This window comes from Leptopilina boulardi, unplaced genomic scaffold (genome assembly GCF_019393585.1).
Source record: "Leptopilina boulardi isolate dan_hultmark-lab unplaced genomic scaffold, ZJU_Lbou_2.1 LbouV2_48, whole genome shotgun sequence".
NCBI lineage: Eukaryota > Metazoa > Arthropoda > Insecta > Hymenoptera > Figitidae > Leptopilina > Leptopilina boulardi.
Window position 1 is genome coordinate 328,165 of NW_026137992.1, and position 16,565 is coordinate 344,729.

The 16,565-nt window shown below is 26.0% G+C and overlaps 1 protein-coding gene across 2 annotated transcripts in view; it reads left to right on the forward strand.

The window, feature by feature from the left end:
* The first annotated feature begins 1,015 nt into the window (after nt 1-1,015).
* Nucleotides 1,016-16,565, forward strand: part of LOC127289567 (acetylcholine receptor subunit alpha-like) — a 104,334-nt gene continuing 88,784 nt past the window's right edge. Inside the window, exons 1-2 of one of the 2 annotated variants that reach the window (XM_051317558.1) lie at nt 1,016-1,174; nt 10,351-10,624. In XM_051317558.1, the coding sequence (XP_051173515.1) occupies nt 10,421-10,624 (204 nt within the window). In that variant the 5' untranslated portion in view covers nt 1,016-1,174; nt 10,351-10,420. The remainder of the gene's footprint in view (nt 1,175-10,350; nt 10,625-16,565) is intronic. The other variant, XM_051317557.1, reaches the window with a different exon arrangement.

Sequence of the window (16,565 nt, forward strand, 5' to 3'; positions counted from 1 at the left end):
GGTGGTGTTTTCTAAATCTGGTGTTTCTTATCTTTCTTACCTCTTTATGACAACTTCTTTTAAGATTGCTTCTTGTACACCGCTTGACAGTACCCACTTCCATAGAGTGCTTCTTTAATTATGTCTGGGGAACACGCATAATTGCTTCTATTTCTCATAGAGATTTCATCATTTTGTATATATAATGTCTATTTTTAATTTATTTATTTAAAAGTATTAATTGCTTTTAATGAATTATTTTCTCAATACTAATGGAAAGCAATTACTAGATTCTATTTGAGTAATAATTTGTTAAACATTAAACGAATATAGAACTTCGAGAAAGAAGATATCAAATTCTGCTTTTTTTTAAAAAAAAAGAAAGTATTGTTATATAGTGTAGCATCTAAAGTCAATCTAAATTTGTCTCATTTTTCCTTGTCCAAGAAAATAAAGTGCCTTAGTCTCGTGAGAAGCTTTTAAAATCCAAGACACCCTTTCGATCGGCACTTTTATGGCGCACCTTCTATAGTTCAACTATATAGAGATTGGAAATTTCTTGCGCGCGCAAGTAAAAAGGAAAATATTTTTGTTTTTAATTCCTTGTAAACTAAATTAATTAATAGTATTAATTCTAATAAACAATAATTTCTGAGTGTACTTTAACTATTTTATAAGTGTTTTTGTTTTATAACTTGAAAAAAACAGTTCCTTTTAGATAAAAAATTAGTCAATTTTTGATTTTTTTCCCTCTCATTTAAAGATTTCATAATGTCAACATAATTCTTTAAAGTATGATGAATGAATGAATGAAAGAATGCTTTGTACTTGAATGAAAAATGTGAAATTTATAAGCGGAAAGGACCTGAAAGGAATGATACTTTGTTTTCTAAGATTAAAGTGTTCTGTGTTTGTTTTATAAATTTTTTTTTTTTTCACCTTATTCTCCTTTGCTCCTTTGTTCCCATCAGTCGTTCCTATCATCCACCCATTGGGGGTTGGTTTCTTCTCTCTTCTGGAGCATATACGAAGCGCAAGGTGGCGCCTCTAGGCGGACAAAATCCTTCATCAGGGTGGTAGCAAGTAACACAGAATGAGAGAGTCTAGTCAGTTGTAGGTGCAGTGCGTGCCAGTGCAGCGGATACAAAAACTGTGGGTTTTCGAGAACGGTGTGGGCTGGAGTGCGCGCGGTTAGGTCAGTGTCTTCTCTCTTTTGGAATAACTTCTATTTTTTAACTCATTTTTGTGAGAGATTTTATTTTCTTTCTTCAACTTTAAATTATTTTGCCAAACAATTTCAAAAGAATTATTTAAAATTATTTAAAATTCAATTTTTTTTAAGTATTCCCCGTTTTTATTTCACATTTACTTTTATTTTCTCCAATTTAATGAAATTTGTTGGTATTTTGCTTGTTTCCATTCATTTCTATAAGGGGATTTAGTTTCTTTTTTCATTCATTTTATGACATAAAAGTTATTCCTTTCATTTTTACAAAAATTTAATATAATGTAATTAAAATTGGAATTTACATTGAAATGAATGAAACCAACGAAAATTGAGGTAGATTTTTTTTTTGAAAAATGAAACCATTGTAAAATATTAAAAAACTACATCAATGGATACTTTAATTTATTAATATAAATATCCAATTATATCATGAATTGGAAATTTTCTTTTCAGATGAATTTCGTTTTTAGTTTTGTAGTTACAAAATTCCCAATTAAATGTTTTAATTAATAATATTTGTTTTTATATTAAAAAAAAACGTTTTTTTTAATCATTTATTAAATTCCGATAAATTAGCTTATTGATCAAGAGTTAAAAATGATAGCCAATTTGTTTTGGACAATTATACCGGTCCATTGTTTAAACAAAACAAATATACAAAAATTGATTATTAAAAACAATTTTGTTGGTAATAAATCGTTTCATTGTGATTTGATTTTTAATTTATTTTTGATAACAAATTTTTCTACTAATTTAATTAATTATTCTTTTATGTAAAAATACACTGAAAAACTCATTGGAATTTTTTTAATTGCATAAAAGAAATGGTCATTTAAAACATTTTTTAAAAACTTTTTTTTTTTTTTAATTCCTAGTTACATTTTTATGAGAATTTTATAAGTGTACTAACATAAAAGTAGAATTGTCTTTTCAGTAAATAAGGATTTGTTATTGAAAAGAGTAAAGCGCGTACGTATAATATTTGTAGATTTCAGAGAGTTTACATTGTTTATACTGCTGTTCTTTATACATACATACTTAAAAAGAACGTTCTAAAGAATGAGCAATGTTCCCTTTAAAAAAAAAAGAAAAACAATATTTAAGACTTTAATACCGAAGAATCCGGAAATTAAAAAATATTCCAGTTTCAGACAAAATGAGCGCACAATGTAAAAAGTGCTTATCATCTTTTAAAAGTGATTCAATACATATAATAGCATAATTCAAATTTAAGAATTATAAAACTAATTTTTTTTTTATGTTATTAACATTTGCTTTCCGAATATATAAAATGGAAATTATATGAAAAACTCTTACGAATACTCAAAAATATCCAGTTCATAAAGTAAAGAAATAAAATTGACATTTTTTTTCCTTTTTTTAATAAAATAATTTTTTTTTAAATTTTAACTTCACTACTCCATTCAATAAATTTTATGAAGCTATTATGATGAGTTATTATGTTTAAAACACAGTACTGTTTGAAATTACCTTCGCGTTGATCCTATGAGTTACAGTTTTCAACCTTTTAGGGCCTCTTAAAAATATTAATTTTTATAAATAATAACCAAATATTGACATAATTTACCTGATACTAAAATTTTATGACGGTTTTCCCAAAAAAATACAATCAGAAAAAAATTTTTGTTTGAAACAACAAAATTTTGTTTAAATTTTAGAATCAACCAAACATTTAGTTGAATCAATGAAAAGTTTATTTAGATCAAAAAAATATTGTTCCTTAAAATAATTATAAATATTTTAAAGTATATAAAAGAGTTGTCTATTTCTAGATATGTTTGATTGCGAGGAAAACAATCGCTATTATATATATATATATATATATATATATATATGAGAAAATGTACGTCTAATTTGGTTCGTCTTTGCGCTACCAGGCGAGTTTCGAATTACTGTCAGGGTCTTTTCGACAGAATGGATTCGATATAGATTTCTCTTCTGTCTTTCTTCCCTCTCGAAGGCGGAAATTCTCTGATTTTCTTGAGAACGCCCATTTAGTTAGGAATAGGAATGCTCTTCCGCTATATGTACGGTTCTCAAACTTTTATACCCCACACCCCTTTTTCTACCGCTAGATAAATTGTACTACTCTACGCGGTCAGAGATAAAAGATGTAACCACAACTTTCCAGCTCAGTATAAGTAAAGAAATCATCTTTGTATTTTACAAATGTATAAATAAAATTTGTATTCAATGATTCAGTTAATCATACATAAAAAACAATTGTGAGTTGCTAAATAAAGCAATACAAGAGAAGAATATGATGTTTTTTTTATTGATTTTTATTGTTATTAATTATTTATTTAAAAAAAAATGCAAGAAGTTAATTATTGATTGAGCTGAGAGAAGTATAACTGAAATTTCAAACATGTAAACGATTTTGTCTGATTAAAATTTATTATTACCACTGATACGAAAATAAAAAGCTCTGTCTGACTAAAACTTTTTTATACTACTGATACTGAAATTTCAAACATGTAAACGATTCTGTCTGACTAAAATTATTTTATACTACTGACAGGTAAATTTTAAGAATTTAAACGATTCTGTCTGACTAAAATTATTTTATACTACTGATAGTGAAATTACAAGAATTTAAACGAATCTGTCTGACTAAAATTTCCTTTTACTACTGATACGAAAATAAAAAGAATTTAAAAATCTCTGTCTGACTAAAAAAATTATACTACTGATACTTAAATTTTATACATTTAAACGATTATGTCTGACTAAAATTTACTTTTACCACTGATACGAAAATAAAAAGCTCTGTCTGACTAAAACTTTTTTATACTACTGATACTGAAATTTCAAACATGTAAACGATTTTGTCTGACTAAAATTTATTTTTACTACTGATACGGAAATTACAAGAATTTAAATGAATGTGCCTGACTAAAATTTACTTATACCACTTATACTGAAATTTCATAAATTCAAACGATTCTGTCTGACTAAAATTTACTTTTACCACTGATACTGAAATTACAAGAATTTAAACGATTCTGTCTGACTAAAATTATTTTATACTACTGACAGGGAAATTTTAAGAATTTAAACGATTCTGTCTGACTAAAATTTACTTATACTACTTATAATGAAATTTTATAAATTTAAACAATTCTGTATGACTAAAATTATTTTATACTACTGACAGGGAAATTTTAAGAATTTAAACGATTCTGTCTGACTAAAATTATTTTATACTACTGATAGTGAAATTTCAAGAATTTAAACAAATCTGTCTGACTAAAATTTCCCTTTACTACTGATACGAAAATAAAAAGAATTTAAAAATCTCTGTCTGACTAAAAAAATGTATACTACTGATACTGAAATTTTATACATTTAAACGATTCTGTCTGAGTAAAATTTATTTTTACTACTTATATTAGTATTAGTAATAAAAAGTACTTTTTTATAAAAAGAAGAAAAAAACTGAGACTAATTAATTATTACTTGATTTCGTATAAATTGAAAAACAAGCAAAGAATATTAGTTTGTAATTGTTGGTAAAAGTTTTAATTGTTTCTCACAGTGATTTATTGAAGAGTCATTTTTGAGAAAATAAGACAGTTATATTTCATGATTGAAAGTGTTCAACATTTTTTTTTCTTTACTTATTTTTCAATTAATTCAATTTTACGAAAATAAAAGTAATTTATGTAGACGGAAAAAAGTTGAAGTATAAAAACAAAAGAATAAAAAAATTTACATTAAAATTATTGTTTTTCGAGAAACAATAATTATTTTTTGTTTGTGTATTTTTTGGTCTATTGAATTAGTTAAACTAAAACAAAAAAATAACGTGCGTTAAATTTCTCTATTTCTTAGAGACTGAATTTCAAACATACAATTTAATTATACACAATTAATAAACACGTTTTATACATTGGTTTTTTTTAATATCAATTTACTGTACTTAAAGTTTTCTTGTCCCTATCGATTATTTCACTTTAATTAACCATTATGGATTCACTATTAAAGCCGATTGTAATTTTACGAGTCGAGAAAACAATCTTTAAATTTATAGCAAAGGTAAATTTAGTGACGGTTATTTAAATTGAACTGAAGAACACTTCTGTTGATAGGCTCTTACTTTTTCCAAGCCGATTATATATGTATATATTGACTTCAACTGCCTTCAGATTTATTATTGATTTATCAATTTTTTTTTTTTTCATAATAAAATTCAATGTAAAATTTTCATAACAGGCAAAAATTGTAAGTTACATGACGTTTTAGCTGAAATTAAAATTAATTGTTGGATTTTTGACAACAATGAACAACTCCAATGTTCATTGCAATCTCAAAAATTAAGAAAAATCACTTTGAAAAAAGCATTATGATTTTATTTTTATAACTTTATTATTATATATAGAGATTGACTTAATTTGATGAGACTTCCGGGTTCAAAGGAAAAGGTGTAATATGAGAGAGATGGGATTACCTCACTAACGCTTAAACACTGTATTCACGTCAAATCTGGTATCTATTAAATTTGACACGTCTGCAAAATTTCTAATATATGATATGCATATATTTTAATGTATAGCAAATTTTTAATTAAATTATATTAAATTTCGTAAATTGTTAATTGTTTTGAAACTAATATTTGATTTTGTTTTAAAACAGCTAAAAGTTTAATTATATACAATTCATATGTGTCTGACTAAAATCTGTTATCACTACTCATTAACAGAATTCGATTGTTAAGTACGTTAATTTTGGTCAATTTTGGTTAATTAATATTATTATTATAATAATTATTAAAATTATTATTATTATTTTTTTCATAAGATAATGTTCTCTATTTCAATGAAAATAATATTAACATCAGATAGCACAAAGTTTACAGACAATTTTTAGTCAAAATGTACGAAAATGTTCTTCTTGTGGAAAGTTTACAATATAGAATCTAATTTAAAGTTTGTGTGATAAAATTAAAATGAATACTCGTGCATAGTATATATATGTCTATCGAATCTGACTATATATTCGCCTGTTAGCTATGCGTAGCTGAGCAATAAATTTAAATAATCCTTCTTTGAAGTGTCAGTAAGAATGTTTATATATTACACTATTATTATGTAACAAAATACAAATATATATATATATTGAAGGAAAAAAAAAAATTTCATTTTGAAAAATTTGCTTTGCAAACTTATACCAAGGTAACATTTTCGTGAAAAATTTTGTCTTCCTTTGCCGTGAAAATTTTTCTAAGAAAAATGTTGAGCTTCCTGAGAATTTCAATTTTAGTTCAAATATAGAAAACTCCAAGTTTACTTTTCTATTATAAGGCAAAAAAAAAAAAAATATTTTTTCATAAAATAGCGGAAAATTCAACTTTAATAATAATAATGACAATTGCATTGCTTTGATATTAACTAAATAAATATTACTATTGCAGAAAAGTAATACTTTACTTTTATAAACTCAGTTCTGAGATTTTATTTACTCCTCCTTATATAGAACACACTTTGGTTGACTGAAAAGAAATTACGAAGGCAAAATTGAGAATTTATTCAAAAGACGTCAACCTTTCTTATATATACTTGAGTGTTACAACACAATTTTAGTTTAAATTGTATGCTATATGTATGCAAAGAGTGTAATAGACCTCCTTTTACTTGGATGAATATTCCCGTATATATTTTCCAATTGAAACTTTGTTGCTGTATATGTTTTGAGTGTAGAATTTTTTTTTTTTTTTTTTTTTTGAGAAATTTCATTTATCCGCACGAACGACCAAAAACGTTTACTTGACTAACAGGTTCGTCTTTTACCTATTGCGTAGTTTGCAGCTGACGGTTTCTGTGTCCAATATACACATGCGATTCAACTTGATTACTGGGTCGAGTGACAACTCAACTCGAAATACGACATGTGAGTTGTGTTAGGACAAGTTACGGGAATTTGGATCCCATCCGGTTAATCCGAATCCCAGGTCACCACAACGGGATTTTCCGACGATCTGATCGTAGAGCTAGAGGCATCCCTAACGACCTTCGAGTACCGATCAGAACAATCTACTTGCAACGAATCTCTCCCCATTTCACAGCAATAACGACTTTCAATGATAATTATACTGATTAGTATCTGTTTAATTTTAACACTATTTAAATTCATTTTAAATTCATTAATTTCAAAAATAATATTTTATAATAATTATGAACTGAAAATAAACTTTCATGTTTTATAAAAGATTTGAACTATACAATACTTGTAAATCATAAAGTATATCAGGACAGCAAATTACGTGAATATAAAATAAAAGAGAAGCAGACAACAAAGACAAGCATTACAATACCTTTTTGCTTGTAAAATATGTTAAAGACGTTGTGTCTAAGACATTATTTTAGCGATTTTCAGTATAAGATACTTTAGGAAACTTTATGTACATAATTTTACTATCAAAATACATATAAATATTTTGAAGATAAGATTTTGAATGTTTTTAATACATTATGTATACAAAATTTAGGCTAAATAATCCATAAAATAAATAACTAATTAATTAATAATAAAATAAATTAAAAAATTATATTTTTTTCATTAATATAAGAATTTTGAAACAATATATTGAAAATTAAGTAAACTAATCAAATTATAATTAAATCCTATTGGTAAATTGTTAAACAGAATGTGTGTTACAGGAATGTTTGGTATTTACTCTATAGGATTATAACATAAAATGTAATTATAATGTTGAGAAATACAACATTTTTAAATAATTAAAATACTCTTTTTGTGGTTTAAATATTGTCATATACTGCACTCAGAGAAATTATTTATTCTAATCAAATGAAATTTACTCATATTTATTTAATTTAGAAACTAATATACAGTTAAATTATTAAAACTGTTTTATAATCCATGTATATTATAGCACTTGAAATTTATAATCATGAAACAAAAAAAATGGAAAATCAAAATTATTCTGTCAGTGAATTTCGTTTTCTATATGCTAGTTAGCCTTGTAAAATTTGCATACTAAATTTGATTAACATGAGTATTAAACTTTACAACATAGTTAATAATGACCTTTATTGTTCATATAATATTTTAAGCTACCCTTAGAATATTATTTAATATTTAACTAGTATAATAATCAATTTGATCATTTCTAAAGTATCAAAATATTAAAAAAAAAATAATTAAAAATAAAAAAAAATATGAAATAAATTAATTTTAAAAAACAAACAATATAAACTGAATTACATGAATTTGTAACTTTATGTATGATTGAAAGTAATTTTGATACCTTTGTAAGAAATGAGAAAGTCTTACTGAAACTTCATTTTACTACTGATATTGAAATTAAAAGAATTTAAACAGTTTTGTCTGACTAAAATTTAATTTTACTACTGATATTGAAATTACCAAAATTTAAACCGTTCTGTCTGACTAAAAATTACTTTTACTACTGATACTGAAATTACAGGAATTTAAACGAATTTGTCTGACCAAAATTTATTTTTACTACTGTTACGGAAATAAAAATAATTTGAAAATCTCTGTCTGACTAAAAATTTGTTATACTACTGATACTGAAATTACAATAATTTAAACGATTCTGTCTGACTAAAAATTACTTTTACTACTGATACTAAAATTACAGGAATTTAAACGATTCTGTCTGACTAAAAATTACTTTTACTACTGATACTAAAATTACAGGAATTTAAACGGTTGTCTGACTAAATTTTACTTTTACTACTGATAGTAAAATTATAAAATTTAAACGGTTCTGTCTAAAATTTACTTTTACTACTGATATTGAAATTACCAAAATTTAAACCGTTCTGTCTGACTAAAAATTACTTTTACTACTGATACTGAAATTACAGAAATTTAACCTATTTTCTGACTAAAAAATACTTTTACTACTGATAGTGAAATTATAAAATTTTAAAGGTTCTGTCTACCTGAAATTGACTTATACTACTGTAACTAATATTGCAAAAACTTAAACGGTTGTCTGACTAAAATTACTTTTACTACTGATACTGAGATTACAGAAATTTAAACGGTTGTATGACTAAAAAATACTTTTACTACTACTAGTGAAATTATAAAATTTTAAAGGTTCTGTCTACCTGAAATTGACTTATACTACTGTAACTAATATTGCAGAAACTTAAACGGTTGTCTGACTAAAATTACTTTTACTACTGATACTAAAAAATTAAGAAATTATATGGTTGTCTGACTAAAATTTACTTATACTACTGTAACTCAAATTACAAAAATTTATACGGTTCTGTCTGACTAAAATTGACTTTCACTACTGATACTGAAATTTCATAAATTTAAATGGTTCTGTCTGACTAAAATTTAGTTTTACTACTGTAACTAAAATTACACAAATTTAAACGGTTCTGTCTGACTAAATATTACTTCTACTACTAATAGTGTAATTATAAAATTTTAAAGTTTTCGTCTGACTAAAAGTTATTTTTACTACTGATACTGAAAATAAAGAATTTAAACGATTTTGTCTGACTAAAATTTATTTTTACTACTGATACGGAAATTACAAGAATTTAAATGAATGTGCCTGACTAAAATTTATTTATACCACTTATACTGAAATTTCATAAATTCAAACGATTCTGTCTGACTAAAATTTACTTACACTACCTATAATGAAATTTTATAAATTTAAACAATTCTATCTGACTAAAATTTGCTTTACCTACTGATACTGCAAAAATTTAAACTAATCTGTCTGACTAAAATTTACATACGCTACTGAAACTGAAATTGCATAAATTTCAACGATTGTCTGACTAATATTACTTTTACTACTGATACACAAAATTGAGAATCTTTTTTACAACACTGTTCTACAAGCAGCACAAAAATTCCAAAAAGTATTGTCTAGCTATAACTGTCTCTTACTACTTGACATCAAATTTCCATAAGAATTCGTGAAATTATTGTCTGACTGAAACTGTCTTTTACCACTTTTGTATACCAATTTTTGTCTCAAAAGAAGAGTGAAGAAAATTCTAAGTTCTTGCTGAATGTTTATATAATATAAACGAATTTGCGAAAAAAAATTTGAAACAATCATTTCTTATATTTTTGATAACAAAATTTTCTCTTTTTCTCAGGTTGTGTATCGTGTAAGGGCGAACGAAGCGAAATAAGGTGACATCACGGTGGGGTTAACGGGGTTGCACGATGCCCCCCATAATCGGGGAAACCTTTCGCATATGGTTTCTATCCGCATTGGTTGTTCACGGTGCCGTTGCTGGAAATCCGGACGCAAAGCGGCTCTACGACGACCTTCTATCTAACTACAATAAGCTTGTGCGACCGGTGGTGAATACCTCGGATGTTCTTCGCGTGTGCATTAAGCTCAAGCTTTCACAACTCATCGACGTGGTAAGAATGCTTAGGTTTTTTTTTCTAATTTTTTTTCTATTATTTGTCTTTACAATGCTTTTATCGAATGAGTAATACTTTCAAATTTGGTCCAATCTAGGCCAACTTAGGGTCAAAATAAATTGAAGATAGCGTATATATTGTTAAAAAAATGTTTTTTTTTTTTTTTAAATTTTCGATTATTGGTTGTTTCTCATTTACAATATTTTATCATATCCAATGATAAAAAAAAAGAAGATAAAATAAGTTGAAGCAATTTCGCAGTGAAACGTTATAGCGACCACATGTTATGACCATATATACTTGAACCGTAGGTAAATGCACCGTAATATGAACGAGTTTTGAGATCGTAAGAGAACTATATTGGTGTGATGTTATACGAATAAGGTGGAAGCTTTGCAAGAAAAGGAGCATTGAAAGTGTACGAGTAGTGTTATAATACTTGGAATTTTAGTGTGAGGAGAGGTGTGGCTTTCCTTTCATAAATATTATATCTACTTTCGCTGCTCCCACAGTAAGGTGGGTCGAAAGAGCTTCTCCATAATCTTTATCCACTAATTTACTTCCTACCGGTATAAAACAGTATAAAGCTTTTTTTTAAAAAAATTTTCACTTTTTCATTATTGAAATGAAAAAGAAAAAAAAATTTACATTAATCCCATAAATGTCATTAGTATTTATGCAAATTAATATCCAGTTTTGATTGTATTTTAAATGAAATTGATATTTCAAAAGAGTCACGCAGCTTGTGTTAATTACTACAGCTTTTCACAATTATAGCGAATTTCTTTTTTTATTTTGATGATAACTGAACGTTTTCCATTAATGTACTTTTAATGATGAGTTAAATAAATAAAAAAAAGCAAACAATTATTGAAAATTGTTGACAAAATTATTAGAGATTTTAATTGATTAATTAATTATTTAAAGCAAGAATTATATTAAATTGATGATGATATGAAAATTGATGACAATATTATTTCTAAAAATAATTGAATCTTTTATTAATATTTGATAGTATTTTTCATTGAATGTTCAGAATTATTTATATTCTATTAAAAATAACTTTTTCTAATAATCAAAAAATCATTTCTTTTTTTATATTCCTAAATGGAAAATGATTAATGGCAAGTGAGAAAATGTTAAGTCATGCTTGGTAGCAAATCTGTTTCTTGTATTTTCACGAAACACTTGCAATATATATATATATACTTCTTCCCAATACACGAATTTCATTAAGCTTCACTATATATATATATATATACGAACACAAATCCACAAAATCAAACCCTTAAAGCCATGGATATATATAGCAGCATCAACAGTAACATCTTCCATTATATCGATTTATTCAAACAAAGTAGATTGTAGCTACTATCCGAAAACTATATACGAAAAGAAATTAATTATCCCAAGCATCGTTGTATCTACATTAAATATAATACATTATACAATAGAAGTTGCTTCATTAATTTACAAAATCATGCTAAAATAATTAAGTATCCTTGCAGATGAGAAAATCGAAAACTGATGATTGGATATGATTAACTCAGCCTGAAAGCAGCTTAGCATTGTCAAATCAATATTGGTTGAAGATTTGATAACAATGCATATTTTAGAAATATTTTCAAGACTGGAATAATTATTTTTAGAAAAAGTTGAACGACCAGTCTTGAATTAATTTTGACAGAAGATTCATATTATTAATGAAAAAAAAAACATATTTAAACATTTGTAGGATAAAATAAAGACGTAAATCATTTTTTTTATCCTAAATCCAGTGCTGTATAAGAACATTGAAATAATTATCCGAGTGTCGACCTCTAGCATCAAAGGGGTCTGCACATAAGCTGCTTATATTGAGTTATAATATGTGAGCGCACCTTGTACAGTTACTTTAGAAAAGTTTCCTATAGCAATTCTTTATAATCAATGACAAAACTACCAAATGGGTGTAAATAAAAATCCTAAGTATAAAGAAAACATCAAAAATGTTATTAAAAATAAATTTTTATATAAACAAATAATATAAAAGTAATAAATAAATGTTATTTTAGTTTTTTTTTATTATTGTGTAAAAAAACGAGTCAACATTAAATAATTTTAATTGATCAGTAATTGACTTAATGAACTACAAATCATGCACTTGTGCTTTTTAAGGTTCACTTGAAATGTTGAACCTAATTTCTCTATCCGTCGTATAAAGTTAAATGACCCATTACTCACTATTCCTCTAGATAAACTCCACAACATTTGTGTCTTTCAGTGCGCCTAAAGTAACATGTCCTATTTGTTTTTCTCAACTGCAACAATGTTTTTCTTTCTATTTACTACAAAAAAAATTATTAATTTGTTAATTTTTACAATACATGATTTTACAATTACATAAAATATAGATCGAAAAAATTTTTTTTTTCCAATCTATTGAGAGAATCAAAAAATGGAATAAGAGAAAAATAAATAACGAAAAAGCGTTCGTTAATCCTACTGGGAGGATCACAAACGGAAGAAGAAAGTTTTGAAACAAGGAAGAGTATATTAATCCTATTGAGAGGATCACAAACGAGAAAATGGGGAAAATCGAAACAAAACTTTTGCCACTTGGCAAATAAAATAAAACCCATTTATACAATATATTTGAAAATGTGTGTAATAAATTCAACATTTTTTTTTTTTTAGAAATTATTCAATGTTAAAAACACACAAGTATTCAAAAATTTAGTATTTCACTGCAATATTATATTTTACATTTAAAATTCAAGAAAAATTATCTCCTTATATTTCACACCTATTGCAGTTTTCTTTTTCGTTATTCCTTTGAGACGTTGTTGGGAAATTTTAGCAGCACAACAAATTGACAATTTTGGGCAGTCATGTTTGTTAACTTTACATCATTTGTTCACTGTCAGAGACACAATACATTAGAAAACTCGCTTTTCTAGCACGACTGAAAACAAACAAAAGTAGGTATGCCAACTTCTCTAATATATCACTTAAAAAAAATTACCACCAATTTTTTTTTTTGAAACAAAATTTTAAATTCTTTATCAAAATAAAAAATACTATTGTGATTTTTTTTTTTTTAAATAAAAATACCTTTGAGATATTCAATTTTTCAACATAATTTTAATTTATTTAAAAATAAAAATGAGTTATTACTTAGTTCATTCAAAATGAACGTTTTAGTAATTTCTCTCTCAAAAGCAGTTCCGCATCTTAGGTATACACTTATCTCTATTATAGTGGTAGAAGAATTTCTTGCGTGTACGTGAAATAAGCACACATACGGCACGTATAGCATCGACAATGTAAATATGTATAGTATATATATATATATACGTTATGCAAATCACTCCTGATTGTTCTGTGGTATTGCCTCTTACATTTGTAGCAACACAATATGCTGTTCATGTTAATTTTGCTTTTAGTCTCCTTGCAAATATACTTATTAGAAGGAACACCTGCACTTGTCAAACTTAAAATTCAGTGACTCATACTGAAAATATCTTACTAATTATTAAAAGTGTAGTATTAACTACCTTTTGGTTGGAATTTTAAATAGAATCCTATAAGAAGGTATAAATAGATTCAAAGTAGGTTCAATATATAGGTTCAACGTAAATCCAATTTTGGTTCAATGTAGATCCAATATGGGTTCAATGTAGATTCAATACCAGGTCCAATGAGGGCCCAATGTAGTATCGTTGAAAGTAATTGTGTTTTGTCGGACTAAAAATTACTTTTACTACTGATACTAAAATTACAGGAATTTAAACGGTTGTCTGACTAAATTTTACTTTTACTACTGATTGTAAAATTATAAAATTTTGAAGGTTCTGTCTGACTAAAATTTACTAATACTACTGTAACTCAAATTGCAAAAATTTATTCGGTTCTGTCTGACTAAAATTTACTTTTACTACTGATACTGAGATTACAGGAATTTAAACAATTGTCTGACTAAAAATTAATTTTACTACTGATAGTGAAATTATAACATTTTAAAAGTTCTGTCTACCTGAAATTTACTTATACTACTGTAACTAATATTGCAAAAACTTAAACGGTTGTCTGACTAAAATTGACTTTTACTTCTAAAACTAAAATTTAAAAATTTTAATAATTCTGTCTGACTAAAATGGACTTTTACTACTATCCATGAATAAACAAAGATTTAAACAGTTATGTCTGACTAAAATTGCCTTTTACTACTGTAACTGAAATTGCAAAAATTTATACGGTTCTGTCTGACTAAAATTTACTTATATTACTAATATTGAAAAAAACAAGAATTTAAACAATTCTATCTGACTAAAATTTGCTTTACCTACTGATACTGAAATTTCAAGAATTTAAACTAATCTGTCTGACTAAAAGTTATTTTTACTACTGATACTGAAAATAAAGAATTTAAACAAATTTGTCTGAATTGAACTTACTTATACTACTGATACTGAAATTTCATAAATTTAAACAATTCTGTCTGACTAAAATTTACATTTACTACTGTCACTAAAAAATTAAAAAATTATATGGTTGTCTGACTAAAATTTACTTATACTACTGTAACTCAAATTGCAAAAATTTATACGTTTCTGTCTGACTAAAATTGACTTTTACTACTGATACTGAAATTTCATAAATTTAAATGGTTCTGTCTGACTAAAATTTAGTTTTACTACTGTAACTAAAATTACACAAATTTAAACGGTTCTGTCTGACTAAAATTGACTTTTACTACTGATACTGAAACTACAGGAATTTGAACGGTTGTCTGACTAAAAATTACTTCTACTACTAATAGTGTAATTATATAATTTTAAAGTTTTCGTCTGACTAAAAGTTATTTTTACTACTGATACTGAAAATAAAGAATTTAAACAAATTTGTCTGAATTAAATTTACTTATACTACTGATACTGAAATTTGATAAATTTAAACAATTATGTCTGACTAAAATTTACTTTTACTACTTTCACTAAAAAATTAAAAAATTATATGGTTGTCAGACTTTAATTTACTTGTACTACTGATATTGAAAGTATAAATAACTATAATTTTGTTTACTACTGATACAAAAATCACAAGAATTTAAACCAATATGTCTGACTAAAATTCAATGTAGGTTCAATACCAGGTCCAATGAGGGACCAATATAGGTTCAATATAGGTTCAAATTAGATTCAAAGTGGGTTCAATTAATATAAGTCACGATACCTAACGAGAATTTTTTCATCGAAATCAATTTAAGTGTTATTTGTTAATACTCGTCTATTCTCATCCACATTGTAATTATTAAAAATAATGTTTTCTTCTTTTCCTAAAAAAATATCGCTTCACATATATCCACGTATTACAATCTGTTTAATTATTTTAGTGGTCGTTTCTTTTCAAAATACAAATAGAAATTCGTTTTCAATTTCCCAATGCGGAGAATGGTTGCGCACTAAATCAGAGTTTTCAGATTACTGTGACCAGTATGTATTGTAGTGTTCTTTATCTTCTCGTTTAAAGAACCAATGTAACTTGTAATCAAGTTTTAGCCATTTGAATCATGATGACTACAACTTCCGTATTCCAGAAATTTGCCATCGTTAATGTCTCTTGTGGTATGCAATGCTCGAATGGAACTTCACATTCACTAATACAAAACCTTGTGTTGATTCATATATTCATGTATATATGTATAAGAGAGCTTGTTTGTATATATATATATATATATATATATAACTACAAATTCTAAGTGGATATATTTATAGCTATAGAGAATACTGCAACCATACCTCTATTAACGAAACAATTTATCATATAAACCCCGCACTTCATGCGCAACACTCTTGGGCATATATCTAGAGGGATGATTACTTTAGGAATTTATTCTCAATGGTCTTAAATCATCATTTTTCTTTCTATTACCAAGTTTCATGTTTAGAAAAATAGT